At 37.6% G+C, this 19,236-nt stretch overlaps 3 protein-coding genes across 3 annotated transcripts in view; all 3 read right to left on the bottom strand.

Moving 5' to 3' along the window:
• The window catches only part of LOC116136537 (pentatricopeptide repeat-containing protein At1g12775, mitochondrial-like), a 28,911-nt gene extending 26,678 nt beyond the window's left edge, over positions 1-2,233 (bottom strand). Inside the window, exons 1-2 of the mRNA XM_031422228.1 lie at positions 1,127-2,233; positions 286-1,039 (exon numbers count right to left, since the gene is read on the bottom strand). Coding sequence (XP_031278088.1) covers positions 599-1,039; positions 1,127-2,140 — 1,455 coding nt within the window. The 5' untranslated portion in view covers positions 2,141-2,233 and the 3' untranslated portion in view covers positions 286-598. The remainder of the gene's footprint in view (positions 1-285; positions 1,040-1,126) is intronic.
• Positions 2,234-9,277: 7,044 nt separating this feature from the next.
• Positions 9,278-9,992, bottom strand: LOC116136538 (pentatricopeptide repeat-containing protein At1g62720-like). The gene is made up of 3 exons (XM_031422229.1): positions 9,665-9,992; positions 9,417-9,607; positions 9,278-9,298 (listed from the first exon to the last, which is right to left on the bottom strand). The coding sequence occupies exons 1-3, from the start codon at positions 9,990-9,992 to the stop codon at positions 9,278-9,280; spliced, it is 540 nt and encodes a 179-aa protein (XP_031278089.1).
• Positions 9,993-14,701: 4,709 nt separating this feature from the next.
• Positions 14,702-16,361, bottom strand: LOC116136599 (pentatricopeptide repeat-containing protein At1g12300, mitochondrial-like). The gene has a single exon (XM_031422271.1). The coding sequence runs from the start codon at positions 16,126-16,128 to the stop codon at positions 14,914-14,916; it is 1,215 nt and encodes a 404-aa protein (XP_031278131.1). The 5' UTR covers positions 16,129-16,361; the 3' UTR covers positions 14,702-14,913.
• Between the last annotated feature and the right edge of the window lie 2,875 nt (positions 16,362-19,236).

A 19,236-nucleotide genomic window follows, 5' to 3' on the forward strand; every position in this document is an offset into this window, starting at 1 on the left:
ATTAGACATTATTACTACCAGAGTTTTGTCCAACAATTCTCACAACCACAAATCTACAAGTAAATGGTTAATCGGCACATCCACCAATTTATGTCTGCTATGAATTTTAATACCTAATAAAACCAATGATGCAATGAAATCTATAGACATTTCAAACTGATTTAGATCTAGAAAACAGACTTATAGCATAGTTAAAAGCCTATTAATGGCAAATGGCTAGCACTATGCCTTGTCCTTCAAGGTTTAAAAAGGTAACACTGTTATATAAGATAAAGGGGATCTTACCCAAGTCCATTTTTAGACCATGCTGCTTCATAGATTCCACTGACAGTTTGAAATCCCATATCAACCAAATCTTCATGGATCATCGTTACAATAACTGCATGTATCATGGCAAAACATATTTCTCTTGGCAGCAATGTTCTCATGTCAACTGCATTCTTCGTACGGTAACAATCATAGAGTCTTTCTGTAGCTGGCTGAGGCTTTTGCAGTTTCATATTTCAATGATGTCAAATAATGCTCTCCTGGCAAGGATACTACTCTGAAAAAGTGAACCACTCCATAAATTTTTATCATGAAAACTTCAATTTCGCTTTTAGACCGGAAATTGAGGAAGCTGGTTCAAACATTCACGATAATTTTCGGCCTTCATTAGTAATTGCATGACTAAGGACATTGTACATTCAGTCGGCTTCACATTTCTCTCCGCCATCTTATGAAGGAGTTCAACAACTTTTGGTATCTTATTATTCTTGAGAAAATCGAACATGAGCGTAGTAAACGTGATTACATCTGGAGCACAACCTTTTTCCTCCATATGTGACAACAACTCATTTGCCTTTTCTAGTTGTCTATTTTTACAAAGCATATTGACCAAAATGCTATAAGTGACTACGTTTGGAGTAGTTCCCGAACTCTTCATTTCGAAATACAAGTCTATCGCCCTCTTAACTAATCCAACCTTCCAAAGACCATCAATTATAGTACTATAAGTAACAACATTTGGCCTACAAATAACACCAAATTCTTCATTTCCCTAAGCCAATTCTTCAAGCAACTTAATGGCAGGACTTATCTTCCCTGTTTTACACAGTCCATTCATTAAAATTCTATAAGTATAAACGTCAGGAACCACACCTCTCTGAATCACAAGCTCCAACAACCTATTTGCTTCGTGCAATTTCCCTTTCTTGCAACGTTCATCTATGAGCACATTAAACGTCACCACAGAAGGTTGCACACCTTGATCTATCATTTCAATAAATAAACTTCTACCCTTCTCCCAATAGCCCACACAACAAAACCCATGAATTAGAGTGGTATAAGTGACTGTGCTTGGACTGATTACAGAATCCTTCATTTCCAAAAACAATTTTCTAGCCTTCTCAATTAATTCAGCCTTACAAAGACCATCAATTATAGTATTATAAGTAACAACATCTGGCCTACAAATAACACCAGATTTTTTACTCCCATCAACCATCTCTTCAAGCAACTTAATGGCAACACTTATCTTCCCCGTTTTACACAATCCATCAATCAAAGTGTTGTAACTGATCATATCAGCCCTACAACCAACAGCAACCATTTTCTTAAACAATTCCATTGACTCCACAATCTTTCTCTCTACACACAGACCTTTGATCAAACAATTAAAAGTCACAGCATTTGGGCTGAAACCCTTCTTCAATATCTCCCCCAAAACCGCAAAACCATCCGAAACCCTTTCAATTTTACACAAGCAACCGATCAAAATGTTCAAAGACAATAAATTTGGAGACAACCCAGTTGAATTCAACCACTTATAAAGAGAAATCACTTCATAATAATGCTTCTTCTTTGACAGTGCACTAAACAAAGTAGTGAATGATAAAATTGGAGAGATCGGTTGCCAATTAATCATGTAATGAAAAAAGTATAATGCTTCATTCAGAGTAAAGTTACCTGATTGACAATTTTCTTTGAGGAATTTAGCAAGTGAGGATCGTTCTAGGCGTTTTTCAAAAGAATACAAAACTTCATTGTTGGAGCTTGAAGTTGTGAGGTTGTGTAAGTGAGCTAACAAAGATGAAATATTACCTTTCAGAGATGGGTTTCGAGAGATTGAAGACGAACGAAATGGGGATCTCAAAGCCATGTATGAAGAGTGTTTTCCAGGTTCAGGGGTGGATGGTTGCGTTTCGGTTTCAGGGGGTTTTCTGCTATTTCCAAAATTATCCACGAAAAGAAAAGGAAAGGAGAAAAAAAAAAAAAAAGAAGAAGAAGGAAGCGTTGGCACCAAGTTTCGCTGAAGAAACTCACGATTCTTTGACCCACCACATGTTCTCCTTCGAGTTCGTGGTCCTATAATGTCAATGTTTTTTTCCCTCATTTTTTGATTCTTTTTAGTTTTCATACACATATTTCTTTGTTCTATTTTCTTATTCATCACTTACAAGGTTTATAGGGATAAAAATGGCTGTTTTGCTACTTTGACATCGAAAGGCTTCAGTTTCAGGGATTTCTTCCATACTCCGAGGTGGAAATTTAATCTCACTACAATAGTTATTATTGTTTTTGTTATGTTTTTATTATTCGTTGTGGAAAAGTGAGTTCGAATTAAGTAAATTTATTAGATAACTAACAGCTGAATTGTTTTAGAATGATTTTGTTGTTTTATTATTGTCTTGCCGTGTAAATATTGGTTTTTAGATTGTTTTCTCAGCTGGAAAGAGGTGGTTTCTTCCTTTGTTTAGTTACTGACTTTAGCGTGTGTGTTTTTTTTTTTTTTTTTTTTTTTGGTCAAGGGAGCTATTAGGGCCAAAAATCATCTTGGCCTTGACGAGACCCAATAACGAAATAAATATATCATGGCCCAAGGCCTCAGCCCAATTCTGATTGGGCTTATGCTTAAAATCACCTTGCGAACTACCCACTCTATGAGTTGGGATATCGTATAAGTTAGGCTAAACTGAGTTTCAGCCCATTAGCCTGCAATAGTCTATAAATAGGAAATCAGAATTCTATTCTATTTCCTCTTCTACTAAGATTTCAAATCTTATTTAAACTATTAGACTTAATCTGATAAGGTCAAGAAATCATATATCTTTCATGATAGGGATTATCTCCCAAAATAGGACTTAATGTTCTACTAAGATTCCAAATCTTATTTAAACTATTAAACTTAATATGATAAGGTCAAGAAATCATATTTCTTTCTTGATAGGGATTATCTCCAAAAAAAGAGGACTCAATGTCCTCCTAGGATTCCAGCCCCTTGGGTTCACTATAAAAATAGAGGCTTGCCCTCACATTAGGCATGAAATCTCCCATAGTCAATCTACAATACTCAAAACCATCTATTTGCTCCTAAAGTTCTTGCTCCCAAGAACCCGACACCTCTACCGTAGTCCTAGCCTCTGACAAGACTCTTGGTAATTCTTCATATCCTTAATTCTTATCAAATAATTTCTTTCAGCCTCGCTGACTTGAGTGTTAGAGTGCCTACGGCAAACACCACCATGGTGTTTTCCGGAAGCTTCACGCTTGCCCTTTCATGTGTGCAGGTCTAGCGGATTGTTAGTGGCCCCAACCTCACGAGATCAGACCCTATTTTAATAACGATAGATTTTTTGCATCTACAGTTTGGTGCCCACCATGGGGCCCTGAAAATCATCTACCAACAACAACTTGAAACATGAGAGGAGACACAGAACTCCCTTTGACTGGCATCGTTAACCCGAAAATCTCATCACAATAAGAAATTTTTTCGTTACTTTTCTTCATTTTAAATCCATTAAAAGTATCTAGGAATAATTCACATGTCATATTATGTCTATTAAGCATGAAATATGATAACTTGAAGCATCAAAACACATCTCCCGTGTTCATAATTTGTTTATGCGTTAGTTGGAATATTGCTCACTTTTCGTATGTGTTTAATTTCTTTTTGGAAGGTATTTCGTGTCCTAAAAACTCTCACATCTCTTGGGCATGTTATCGAGTGTTAAAAAAAAAAAAAAAAAAAATTCAATAGAAAGACAAAAATGTGATCCCATTTAGGTCCATGAAGTAAGATATACTTAATTACTTCTACGCATTTTACAATATCGAACATGGAAAAAAGCAATTGTCGTACTATTTACTGTTTACTTTGATATGCAAAATATATGGCCAACATTTTAGGATTGATAATGAAGTTCCTTGGTCTTAGTTACATATATATTGATACTTAAGACCATATACTTTTGGTTCAGACTTGATCCTTTCTCCTCATAGATCAAGTGTTTACCACGGTTATGTGCAGCTCTCTCTCTCTCTCTCTCTCTTTGTGAGTGCATATGTGCCTATCTTGACACCTGTGTGTGTAATCAACCACATTATTCGAACATTTTTGTCTTTGTATTAATTTGTGCTAATGATGAATGAGACTTTATTTACTGTAATTCCACCTTGATCAAGTATTTGGGAGACTTGGTACCAGACCTACTACTATTGCACAAACCAGACGTCCCAATTGATTATGTTAATTTCAGGATGGCAGTGGCGGTGTAATAATTTGGTTCTTCTCCTACCAATTACATTATCGATGTCACTGGGAAACAGCCATTCCATTTATCTTATTGTCAATACTCCACATTCGTGTTAAAATCAATAGGTCCTGCCATCTTCGCAAGGCCAACAAAATTGCCCACTTGTATTGACCAAGAATAAAGAAACACAGGGCAGCCACCAGACTTTTGCTGAACCTCTTGGCTCCAAACACCCACTTTCTTCTCCAAAATCCACCAAACAACCAAGCAAAGAAATTAGAAAGATTACCTTGGAAAAAGTGGTTGGAAAACTTCGTCAGAAAAACACGAGAGGATGGATTTTTTTTTTGCAAAATACAAAATCAGAAAGAAGACATATTAAAAGAGGTAAGGAATTTCTTATTGCTCCATAAATGTTTGACATTTCAAAATGACATGTGTCAACTTCATGTTGCATCTTGAAAAAGAAAATTACATTTTTTCCGTCTATTGGATATTGAGTTTTTTATTGAGACATGACCACCATGTGGGGGACCACGTGTAATGGGAAGTAAAACCATTTTAAGTGTGGTCCATGTGAACCCATTCTCGAGTAGAGGAGCAAAGCCGAGTCAGTTGCACTAATACATTGACCATTGCCATTTGCATCTGCATTAATTAAAATGCACAATATTTAATCAGCTCGACTCTTTTGCCTTATTCTGTTACAGTCGGTCATTCGGCACAGCTCAATCAAACCACTCTGGCACATTTAGCGTGTACACCATTTTTCCCTGGCACATTTATCTTTATTTTGCTCAATTTTTGTCAATCACATAGTAGAAACATTCAACCCCAGTTGTCTTTTTCTTTCTCTATTTGGCTTATTATTTCATTTGATTTATTACACATGAACACCACACATATTAACTCTCCATTCGGCTCTTTGCTTAAAACGTGCATGCCATGCATGTCATTGCTCCAACTTTAATCAAATGTTTTCAACTACAAAGTCGATCACCCCGACTGGGCCACATAGCCCTCAAAGGTTTAAACTACAAATCGATCATGCCAACTCGACTACAAGCTCCATACAAGCTCCACTTAGCATACACCTTCGGATCGACCCTGCTCGATCCACAGATTTACACCTTCGGATCGATCTTGCTCGATCCACGGATTTACACCTTCGAATTGACCCTACTCAATCCACAGATTTTTACACCTTCGAATCGACCCTGCTCAATCCACGGATTTACATCTTCAGATCGACCTTGCTCGATCCACAGATTTACACATTCGGATCGACCTTTGCTCGATTCACGGATTTTTTACACCTTCGGATCGACCTGCTCGATCCACGGATTTATACCTTCAGATCGACCCTACTTGATTCACGAATTTTTTACACCTTCGGATCGACCCTGCTTGATTCACGGATTTTTTACATTTTCGAATCGACCCTGCTCCATTCACAGATTTTTTACACCTTCGGATTGACCCTACTTGATTCACGGATTTTTTAAACCCTCGGATCAACCCTGCTCGATCCACGAATTATTTATACATTCGGATTGACCCTGCTCGATCCACAGATTTACACCTTCGGATCGACCCTGCTCGATTCACTGATTTTTTACACCTTCGGATCGACTCTGCTCGATTCACCGATTTTTTTAAACCTTCAGATCGACTCTGCTCGATTCACGAATTTTTTACACCTTCGGATCGACCTTGCTCGATTCGCGAATTTTTTACACCTTCGGATCGACCCTACTTGATTCAAGGATTTTTTACACCTTCGGATCTACCCTGCTCGATTCACAAATTTTTTATACCTTCGGATCGATCCTGTTCGATTCACCGATTTTTTTAAACCTTCAGATCGACTCTGCTCGATTCACGGATTTTTTACACCTTCGGATCGACCCTGCTCGATCCACGGATTTACACCTTCAGATCGACCCTGCTCGATTCACGGATTTTTTACACCTTCGGATCGACCCTACTCGATTCACAAATTTTTTATACCTTCGGATCGACCCTGCCTGATTCACGGATTATTTATACTTTCGGATCGACCCTGCTCGATCCACAGATTATTTACACCTTCAGATCGACCCTGCTCAATCCATGGATTTACACCTTCGGATCGACCCTGCTCGATTCACGGATTTTTTACACCTTTGGATCGACCCTGCTCGATTCACCGATTTTTTACACCTTTGGATCGACCCTGCTTGATTCACCGATTTTTTACACCTTCGGATCGACCCTGCTCGATTCACAGATTATTTACACCTTCAGATCGACCCTGCTCAATCCACGGATTTACACCTTCGGATCGACCCTGCTCGATTCATGGATTTTTTACACATTCGGATCGACCCTGCTCGATCCACGGATTTACACCTTCAGATCGGCCCTGCCTGATCCATGGATTTACACCTTCGAATCGGCCTTGCCCGATTCATAGATTTACACCTTTGGATCTGCCTTGCCCGATTCACGAGTTTACACCTTCGAATCGACCCTGCCCGGTTCACGAGTTTACACCTTCGAATCGGCCTTGCCTGGTCATGAGTTTTTTACACCTTCGAATCGACCCTACCCGGTTCATGAGATTACACCTTTGAATTGGCCTTGCCTGGTTCACGAGTTTACACCTTTGAATCGGCCCTACCCGGTTCACGAGTTTACACCTTCGAATTGACTCTAGTCGATTCACGGATTTTTTACACCTTCAGATCGACTCTGCTCGATTCGCGGATTTTTTACACCTTTGGATTGACCCTGCTCGATTCACAGATTTTTTACACCTTCGGATCTACCCTACTCGATTCACAAATTTTTTACACCTTCGGATCGATCTGCTCGATTCACGGATTTTTTACACCTTCGGATCGACTCTGCTCGATTCACGAATTTTTTACACCTTCGAATCGACCCTGCTCAATCCACGGATTTACACCTTTGGATCGACCCTGCTCGATTCACGAATTTTTTACATCTTCGGATCGACCGTGCTTGATTCACGGATTTTTTACACCTTCGGATCGACCCTGCTCAATTCACGGATGTTTTACACCTTCGGATTGACCCTGCTCAATCCATGGATTTACACATTCGGATCGACCTTGCTTGATTCACGGATTCTTTTACACCTTTGGATCGACCTTGCTTGATTCACGGATTTTTTACACCTTCGGATCGACCCTACTTGATTCGCGAATTTTTTTCACCTTCGGATCGACCCTGCTCGATTCACGGATTATTTACACCTTCAGATCGACCCTGCTCAAACCACGGATTTACACCTTCGGATCGACCCTGCTCGATTCACGAATTTTTTACATCTTCAGATCGACCCTGCTCGATCCACAGATTTACACCTTCGCATCGGCCTTGCCTGATCCACAGGTTTACACCTTCGAATTGGCCTGCCCGATTCACAGATTTACACCTTTGGATCGGCCCTGCCTGGTTCACGAGTTTGCACCTTTGAATCGACCCTGCTCGGTCACGAGTTTTTTACACCTTCGAATCGACCCTGCCCGGTTCACGAGATTACACGTTCGAATCGGCCCTGCCTGGTTCACGAGTTTACACCTTTGAATCGGTCCTACCCGGTTCACGAGTTTACACCTTCGAATCGGCCCTGCCCGATTCACAAGTTTTTTACACCTTCGAATCGGCCCTATCCGGTTCATGAGTTTAAACCTTCGAATCGGCCCTACCCGATTTAGGAGTTTACACCTCAAATCGGCCCTACCCGGTTCATAGTTTACACCTTCGATCGGCCCAGCTTGATTTATGAATTTACACCTTCAATCGGCTTAGACCGATTCATGAATTTATACCTTCGATCGGCTCAGACCGATTCATGAGTTTACACCTTCGATCGGCCCAGCCTGATTCATGAGTTTACACTGTCGATCGGCCCAGCCCAATTCATGAGTTTACACCTTCGATCGGCCTAGCTCGATTCATGAATTTACACCTTCGATCGGCTCAGACCGATTCATGAGTTTGCACCTTTGATCGGCCCAGACCGATTCAGGAATTTACACCTTCGGTCGGCTCAAACTGATTCATGAGTTTACACCTTCGATCGATTCAGACTGATTCATGAGTTTACACCTTTGATCAACCCAGACCCATTCACAAGTTTACACCTTCTATCGGCCCAGCCTGATTCACAAGCATACACCTTCGATCGGCCCAGGCCAATTTATAGATTTACACATTCAATTGGCCTAGACCGATTAAAGGACTTGCACCTCAAATCGACAAGTCATCGACCCAATCCACACAACGATCCATCCGACCTAACGAGTTGCTCCGCTCAGTCTGCACTTATTCGATTAAATATACTCTCTAAGCTAAATACTCTTTAACTTAGAGAGTGGGGGGCTAACTGTTAGGGTAAAAAATTGTCTTGGGCTTGACGAGGCCCAATAACGAAATAAACATGTCACGGCCCAAGGCCTCAGCCCAATCCTGATTGGGCCTACGCTTAAAATCACCTTGCGAACTATCCACTCTATGAGTTGGGCTATCCTACAAGTTAAGCTAAACTGGGTTTCAGCCCATTTGCCTGCAATAGTCTACAAATAGGAAATCAGAATTCTATTCTATTTCCTCTTCTACTAAGATTCCAAATTTTACTTAAACTATCAGACTTAATATGATAAGGTCAAGAAATCATATCTCTTTCATGATAAGGGTTATCTCCCAAAATAGGACTTAGTGTCCTACTAAGATAACTGCAAACTTATTATTTACTAAATTATGAAATCTTTCCACTGCTTCCAAAACACAACCATTCTTGCAAAGTCCATCAATGAAAATGGCATATGTCAATGAATTAGGTATAACAGCATTAAATTGCATCTCATCAACTAATTTTCGTGCATGTTTTACCTCAACTTTAAGAAAAAGGCCAGTTAACAAAGTGTTATACGCAATCACATCAGGCTTAATTCCTTCTGAAATCATCTCTCGACTAAGGATAAGAGTTTTGTTGACATTTTTGTTCTTGCAATACCATACATGAGATGTATACCCCTTTCTAGTTATAAAAGCAAACAACTCCCTTGCATCACCAATTCTTCCTGCCAAGCAATAACCATTTACTAAAATGTTGTAAGCATAAATGCAAGGATCCATACCTCTTTGAATCATTAGTTCCAACAACCTATTTGCTTCGTCTAATTTCCCTCTCTGGCAAAGTTCATTTATGACCACATTAAATGTCATCACGAAAGGCTGCACACCTTGATTCATCATCACAATAAATAAACTTTTACCCTTCTCCCAATCACTCACACAACACAAACCATGAATTAGAGTGGTATAAGTGACTGCGTTTGGACTAATTCTGGAACCCTTCATTTCCAAAAGTAATTGTCTAGCCTTCTCAATTAATCCATCTTTACAAAGACCATCAATTATAGTATTATAAGTAACAAAATTCAGTCTACAACCAACAGCAACCATTTTCATAAAAAACTCCCTTGAATCCATAATCTTTCTCTCCACACAGACCTTTGATCAAACCATTAAAAGTCATAGCATCGGGGCTGAAACCTTTCTTCAAAATCCCCCAAAAACCAGAAAATCATCCAAAACCCTTTTGATATTACAGAAGCAATTTATCAAAATGTTAAAAGACATTAAATCTGGCGACAGTCTAGTTGAATTCAACCTCTTATAAAGCGAAATCACTTCATAATAATGCTTTTTCTTTGCAAGTGCACCAAACAATATGTTGAATGATGACATTGGAGAAATAGGTTGGGAATGAATAATGTAATCAAAAAAGTAGAAAAACTTCATTTAGAGTGAAGTTACCTGATCGACAATTTTCTTTGAGGAATTTAGCAAGTGGGTTATGTTGAGGGGTTTTTTGGGAAGAATATAAATGTTCATTTTGGGTACTTGAAGTCGTGACATTCTGCAATGGGGCCTGAAAGCCATGAATTGAAGAGGGTTTATGTGGGTTTCGTTAAGCTTTTTGTAAAAGGTAAGGTGAGGAGTAAGGACAATGCAAAATGCAATCGATATATGAGTTGAAAGAGAAAAACGTTTTTGATTTCACAAACAACCCTTAATTTTTGTAATATTACCTAAACTTCATTATTTTGAAAATTGTTCATTTATCACCCCCTTAAATTAACTGCATAGAGGTTAAAAATGGAAATTTACATTAAATTTGATTAAAAGATATTATTCTGTTCATCGATTGTTGCTTCAACTTCGTTTTCTTTTTGATAAATTTTATCACACAATCAAATAATATAAATTAAAATTTTTGAAGATTTTGTTTTTGACTTTCTAGAATTTATGTAAATGGTGGTATATTAACATGTCAAATTTATCAAAACATTATAAAGCTGACTAATATTAAAATAATTTTCTGTATAATTTATTTCACTTGTAGTTTTCATATAGCTTAAAATTTGTGTAAAATATTTATGTCAAAATTTTAATTTAAAAAATCTTATCTAATGTTTAGAAAACTGGACCGAGCCTTGACTCTATCAAAGGCCTATTCACGGTTTGATCGATCGGTACGTCAGCAACAAAAATATTTTAAAAAAAATTATAAATTAGTATTTTAAATTGTAGTATATTATAAAAATATCTCTAGAAAAATTAATTAGTCCCTAAAAATTTAATGTAGTCCAAAAAATACCCAAAAAGTTGCAAATTAATCCCTAAAAGTTTGAAATACTAAAAATACCCTTAGAAAATTTCATTAACCCCTACAGATTTAAAATGTAACAAAAACCCCCTATAACTTGAACCGGACCGAAGAGGTTGCCAGTTCCCGATCCGACCAGCCAATCCAATTCGATTTTCAAAACATTGATCTTATCCCATTTACTATTATACTGTTACATATTAATACAAAATTTGTGGGACAGACATGTGCCAACATTTGTGATGTGCACGTCTAAGTGATTATAGAAGATTGGGCATGAACAAGTCCCATTGAAAAAGCATCATTGAAATAGCAAGCAAAGAAATATGAAATATAACACATTCAAATACGCCATAACAAAAAACACAATACAAGGCTTCAGAAATAATGCATGTTCAATGGTTCTGGTTCATTCAGCACAGCCTCGGAATTATATACTCTAAAATTAGTGAATCCTAATTTTGGATTTTATATGTAAAAATACATACATGTTTTGTTATATCCTCATGTAGAATGCTAGCCTTCTGGTCAAGCTCCACCTGCATTCACCGTATCCTAATTGAGGTTGTCTATGATATTTTTAAAATTTTTTTACTTAACTAAACGGCACTTCTATATATGAAGAAAGCCTGTAATATTGTCAACACTTACAACAGTTGACCTTTTTAGCAAGCCATCTTTCATTCTCTGAAACAAATCCTCACATTCTTCCTGCAAAAAATACTACTAGAGTAACTATTTGCTTTGCTAATAAATCGAAACCTTTTGGCAAAAAAAGTTGAAAAATCAACATTTTGTCACTCATATACAAAACTAGTTTTCTAGCTTGCCCTATAAGTACCAGTAGTTTCACTTCAATATCTCCATTTTTTGAAAGGAAAGCTATATACGTTCTAACAATATTGTTATCTTAGTGAAGTCATCATCCGACAACTTGTTGATTGATATCTCTCTTTGAGTATTCGAAACACGAACGAGGATTTATGCATTATGCTTGAGGTTCTCTTGGTGCCTATAATCATGCCGCTTGTCAAAACAATATAAAGATGGAATTAACTTTAATATTTCATTTACGCAAGTGAAAATGTAAATTGTGTAGAAAAATATCAATCAATGACTGCTTAAAAGACAATTCACATTTATGTTGAGAAAATCACCTATAAGCATTTTTCTCCAAATGGTCACTTTGGTCAAGTTTCACTCTCACAAAACTTCCAATTACTTTAGCATCAAATTTCTTTGCTGGCTTTAGTACCTCCACTAAACTCTTCCTCAAGTAAGCAAGCTTGATGTTTTTCGAGACTATAGACGCGAAACAACTGTTCTGCACAACGACAACTGATCCTGAGGAAAATCATGCCATGGAAGAGGGATTTTAGTTTTGAGCCTCTTCTCGCTCTGATATTTTTTTATACATAACCCCCAAAAAAAAAGCATCTATGATATTATGAGATTAGCACATCATCTGTAACATGTCAATATTAAAAAAAACATCGTCGATATCAAATGTTTGGGTGGATTTTAATCTACAACAATGCTACAGACACTGGGGTTTTACACCGAAATTTTGTACCGGCTTACGTGTCTCCTGAGTCAGACCATTCAACGCATTTAACGTTATTAATTTTTTTTTAATTTATTTTTTTTTAAATATAAAAATTTAAAAAAAATTCTGGCATGGACGGGTCCATTGTGTAAGGACGGCCGTCCATATGTAATGGACGCCGGACGGCCGTCCCTACTCTAATTAAAAAGCTTCAAGCTTCAAGTTCTAACTTATCATCTTCCATAACCTTCTGCAACTCACCCGACATTGTTTCAAAGCTCATAACCAATGGCTGCTTCTATGCCTTCCTCTACTTCTTCTTTCTCTACAGCTTTTCACGCTTTCGCACAACCCAAAACCCAGGAAAAGTTATGGATTGCAAAGAGAACCCATGCTGCAAAAAGGCAGATTTAGATGACCCAAGTGAAGATTTGATTGAGGGAGTCCATGAAGAAGCCATGGAAGGCCATGAAGAAGAGGAAGTGGCGTCAAAAAAGCACAACAGATTTGATGGAGGGAGTCAATGAAGAAGCCATGGAAGGCCATGAAGAAGAAGAAGTGGCGTCAAAAAAGCACATGGGTTGTGCGAAAGCATGAAAGACTTTTTTTTTTTTTTTTTTTAATATTTTGGTTATGGCATTGCATTTTTGGCTTCCCGGCAGAGAAAAGAAGCTCCACCTGTTTCGGTGCAATTTTTTCGGTGGATATACCATTTTTGTTTAATCTATCTACCTGTGGGAATGTGTCAACACATGAGGCTTAGGCCATCAAGTTTGAGTTGTTTCTTACCTAAGCTAGAATGAAAGAAGTTATAGTTAACCAAAAAGCAACACAAGCCAACCCATTTATATGAGTGATAAAATGCATAATCTTTTTTTATAAATTTTACAGATATAAAGAAATGAATTTTGGAATCAATTTGTAATGATGATAAAAAGATTTTTATCTATTTTTTTTTTCAAAATTTTGTAATAGTGCCATATTCAATATGTCACAAGAATTGGAAAACTAAAAAGTTTCAACAGTAAAATAATATGATTTACATAACATCTCAAGTACAGTTTTCTTACACCCACTGCAGTATACACCAATATTTCTATTCTCTCTAATGAATCTCTTACTGTACACAAAATTTGATGACAGTAATAAATTACAGGAACCAATCAATTACAGAAACTTTTTCTAGCAAGTGTAATCAAACAATGACCATTAAAGACCTTTATGCGCTTTATCATCTGGCACTTTTAGAAGGCAAGCAACTTTACAGAACCCAACATGATATCTATACAGAGATTCTTCATTCACTTCTGGTTTCATCTCATTTTTAGAAGGTTTCAGCCTTCTTAGAGCCCATTGCATTGCCCATATGGCCATCGGACACATGTAACATAGTACTCTTAAACCATCATCGGTAGTCCAAGCTTCTGCAGTTTGGTCAGAGTAACTACGAAGAATACAGCAATATGTCAATGAATCAAGAACAAATAATTCTGGCGCAGATAATTGTCAGTGTAATTATGCAAAATGGATAGTTTCCTATTGGAATCGGAAGAATATATCCTAAAGGGAGTAACCTGGAGAGTAAAAATACTATCTATTAGACATTATTACTACCAGAGTTTTGTCCAACAATTCTCACCACCACAAATCTACAAGTAAATGGTTAATCGGCAAATCCACCAATTTATGTCTACAATGAATTTTAATACCTGACAAAATCAATGATGCAATGAAATCTATAAACATTTCAAACTGATTTAGATCTAGAAAACAGACTTATAGCATAGTTAAAAGCCTATTAATGGCAAATGGCTAGCAATATGCCTTGTCCTTCAAGGTTTAAAAAGGTAAAACCGTTATATAAGATACCCAAATCCATTTTTAGACCATGCTGCTTCATAGATTCCACTGATAGTTTGAAATCCCATATCAACCAAATCTTCATGGATCCTCGTTACAATAACTGCATGTATCACGGCAAAACATATTTCCCTTGACAGCAATGTTCTCATGTCAACTGCATTCTTCGTACGGTAACAATCATAGTCTTTCTGCAGCTGGCTGAGGCTTTTGCAGTTTCATATTTCAATGATGTCAAATAATGCTCTCCTGACAAGGATACTGCTCTGAAAAAGTGAACCACTCCATAAATTTTTATCATGAAAACTTCAATTTTGCTTTTGGACCGGAAATTGAGAAAGCTGGTTCAAACATTCACGATAATTTTTGGCCTTCATTAGTAATTGCATGACTAAGGACATTGTACATTCAGTCGGCTTCACATTTCTCTCCGCCATCTTATGAAGGAGTTCAACAACTTTTTGTATCTTATTATTCTTGAGGAAACCGAACATTAGGGTATTAAACGTGATTACATTTGGAGCACAACCTTTTTCCACCATATGTGACAACAACTCATTTGCCTTTTCTAGTTGTCCATTTTTACAAAGCATATTGACCAAAATGCTATAAGTGACTACGTTTGGAGTAGTTCCCGAACTCTTCATTTCAAAATACAAGTCTATCGCGTTCTTAACTAATCCAACCTTCCAAAGACCATCAATTATAGTACTATAAGTAACAACATTTGGCCGACAAATAACACCAGATTTTTCATTTCCCTTAGCCAATTCTTCAAGCAACTTAATCGCGGGACTTATCTTCCCTTTTTTACACAATCCATTCATTAAAATGTTATAAGTATAAATGTCAGGAACCGCACCTCTCTGAATCATAAGCTCCAACAACCTATTTGCTTCGTGCAATTTCCCTTTTTTGCAACGTTCATCTATGAGCACATTAAACGTCACCACAGAAGGCTGCACACCTTGATCTATCATTTCCAAAAACAACTTTCTAGCCTTCTCAATTACTTCAGCCTTGCAAAGACCATCAATTATAGTATTATAAGTAACAACATTTGGCCTACAAATAACACAAGATTTTTTATTCCCATCAACCATCTCTTCAAGCAACTTAATGGCAACACTTATCTTCCCCGTTTTACACAATCCATCAATCAAAGTGTTGTAACTGATCACATCAGGCCTACAACCAACAGCAACCATTTTCTTAAACAATTCCATCGACTCCACAATCTTTCTCTCTACACACAGACCTTTGATCAAACAACTAAAATTCGCAGCATTTGGGCTGAAACCCGTCTTCAATATCTCCCCAAAAACCGCAAAACCATCACAAACCCTTTCAATTTTACACAAGCAATCGATCAAAACGTTCAAAGACAATAAATTTGGAGACAACCCAGTTGAATTCAACCACTTATAAAGAGAAATCACTTCATAATAATGCTTCTTCTTTGACAGTGCACTAAACAAAGTATTGAATGATGAAATTGGATAGATGGCTTGCGAATTAATCATGTAATGAAAAAAGTATAATGCTTCATCCAGAGTGAAGTTACCTGATCGACAATTTTCTTTGAGGAATTTAGCAAGTGAGGATCATTCTAGGGTTTTTTCGAAAGAATACAAAACTTCATTGTTGGAGCTTGAAGTTGTGAGGTTGTGTAAGTGAGCTAACAAAGATGAAATATTACCTTTCAGAGATGGGTTTCGAGAGATTGAAGATGAACGAAATGGGGATCTCAAAGCCATGTATGAAGAGTGTTTTCCAGGTTCAGGGATGGATGGTTGCGTTTCATTTTGTGCTAATTTCAAAATTAACCTCAAGATTTGTTCTAGATCAATTGTACTTGGAGGGCATTTTGGTGGTGTTAAAGATTAGTAATTAATTGTAATAATATTTGTTAGACTAGATATAACAAATATTATGTGGGTGTAAATGGTATCAGAGCTTTGGAGGACAGGGGGTTTATGTGTTTATACCTGGTAACCTGTTGAAAGTTCTATAACATGAATAATGATTTAAATGATGAAGTCTGTTTGAGTAAGACTTGTTTTCATTTAGATCATGGTCTCGAGGTAAAACTGGAAATCGGTTTGTTAAATACTGTCGTAGATAAGTTAGAGCTTTTGACCCAGAAGCTTGAAAACTTAGACAGGAGAGTGAATTATACAGTGTATCGTATATTTGCTCTAAACAAAGAATTAACCCAGATCGGGAACCAGATTGAAAAGGTTAATTCTGTACTTCAAAAGGTCAAAACACTGGAACATGTTCTAACTATTTTACTAAGCAGGTAAAATAGGAGATGTCTCTGGTGTTGAGTGACATCGAACAAGTGTGGCCTATTGAAGGATATACCAAACAAGAGGTTAAACGGGTTGTGTTAAACCTCTGTAATGGCAACCTAGATATTCGAGAAGAGTATCTGACTTGGCTAGGTTTAAAGCGACTTTTGGATGCTATTCAAAAGGCTTTTAGTCAAGGGTACACAAAGATTTTGTGTTTTATTTGCCGGATTTTCACCATTGAAGTCTCTGAGCTAGAGCTTCAGAATAAGTGGTTGGAAAAAGCTGAGGCGGTAGTTCCTTACTGGTATAGCGAATCCCAACCGGATCCAGATCCTACATCATATAAAGAGTCAGACTTTGCAACTGAGTTGAGACCTGATTCAGATTGACCATGGGTGGTCAGGATGTTTTGGATCAGTTCGCAGCTAGTTTGCAGGCAAAATATCCCGGATTGCCTCTAGGATATGCACAGTTTGTGGCCAAAGAAACCCAAGGTGATTGGGAAAAGGCGGAAAAACTCTTAATGAAAGGTGTCAAGGAAGAAGACTTTGTTTCTAAAATGGATGGAAAATGGAAAGTTGATATTCCGAAAATTTCTACCTCTGATGCTGAAAGAATCAGCATGTATTATGAGGAGGAAATGAAGAAACAAAGGAAACGAAGACTGAAACTTACTCCAGGTCCAGGTCCTAAAAAGGTGGAGCTCGATGAGCTAATCTCAAAACTCAGGGAATCTGAGTTTATTGAAGGAATTCGTAATCCTTTAAATTCTTTCGAAGGATTCCTTAAGGAAGTCTCCAAACCCAAATATAAACAAACTTATCCCATGAGGATAAGGTCGGAGTTTATGCCTAGGGGAGTACCTTGAATGGTGGAGATACCATCTAGCGGAAGTTTCTTAAACATCGATTGTGTTACGAATGTAGGATGCAATTGAAGCATGGGAAACTGTTAACTGGGTTCATATCCAAAACAAGAATTTTGGACTCAGTGATACTTACAGGTTTCTAAGATCCACACTGCAGGGAGCTGCAGGAAGCTTTTGGAGAAGTCTAGAAGCTGGTACGGGTCTGTTAGATACTGTAGGTGACTTGAAGAATAAAGAGGCTATCTTTACACTCTTCAAGGATATGTTGTGTTGAGAATTTACTGGAATAACTATTACTAGTAGGAATCTCGTAGAGGTAGTTGCCTTAGAAGCTTTAACAAAGCTTAGGCTTTGTGACATGTGTCTGTTTGAAAATTTCGTCTGTGAATATAGACGCTATTTTTATCAGTTGCCTGGTGGTACACAGGAAGTCATGAAGAATACTTTCTTTGCTAAGCTTCCCCCAGGATGGGATAAGACAGCAAACGAGGCGTTTAAGCTTCTACTTGAAAGGAATCAGGTTGTTTATTCTTTGGGTGGAAGAATAGAAGCTGTTAGACAACTCGTGAGGACAAGATGTTTGAACGCCAAGCTGAATAAGGAAGCTAAAAGGCTTGAGTTCAACGAATCTTGTTGTCAAAACTTTGATGGCGTGCCAGGACAATATGGATGTGAGTCGCGGGGTTCGACTAAACATCAAGGTTGGAAAAACCATATGAAACGAAAAGGGTCGTTTGGTAAAAAGAATTTTAAGCCGAAATGTTTTCGTAATATGGTAAAACAACCTGTTACTAATAACCGGAATCTTCCGGATCATGGAAGGTTTATTAGGCGAACAGGGAAAGGTAGACTTAACGCTAAGGAACGCGGAGCGCGTAAGTTTTGTGCTACCTGCCCATCTGGCAAAAACACAAAAGATTGTAATTGTTGCTGGATTGTGGTGACAAAAATCATTTTGCGGATAAATGCCCTCATAAGGGAAAGAAGAAGGCTGCGGTAAGATTTTTGGAAGTCAACGTGGAAAGCCAAACTTCTGAATTTGAGCCAGTTTGGGGATACGAAATTGATTCTGATGATGAGGTTTATGAATTAATTTCGGATTACTCTGATGATTCAGATTCTTCAGAGGATAACTCAAAAGATATAACTTTTGAGGAACAATCTTCAAATCTTCAACGCGTAGGTATATTCATGCAACGGACTAGAAGTCTAGATGAATATCCTAGGAATAGCGGTATTGGTGATGAGGATGATCTTATCCCAATTAGAAATGAAGATGAAAACCCTAACTCGGTAATTAGTTCATCATCTAATTACGAGGATCACTCGGGTAACCTTGATAATTGGGTAATTTCGAGGTTAACACCTAGAGAGGTTTTTGAGAAACGCTCTAAGTGGTTATTTAAAGTTGAAGGCTTGGAAGATATACACAAAAAACCTGTTCGTGTAGCTTTGTCTCAATCTCG

Source organism: Pistacia vera, unplaced genomic scaffold, assembly GCF_008641045.1.
Source record: "Pistacia vera cultivar Batoury unplaced genomic scaffold, PisVer_v2 Contig317, whole genome shotgun sequence".
NCBI classification, from domain to species: Eukaryota; Viridiplantae; Streptophyta; class Magnoliopsida; order Sapindales; family Anacardiaceae; genus Pistacia; species Pistacia vera.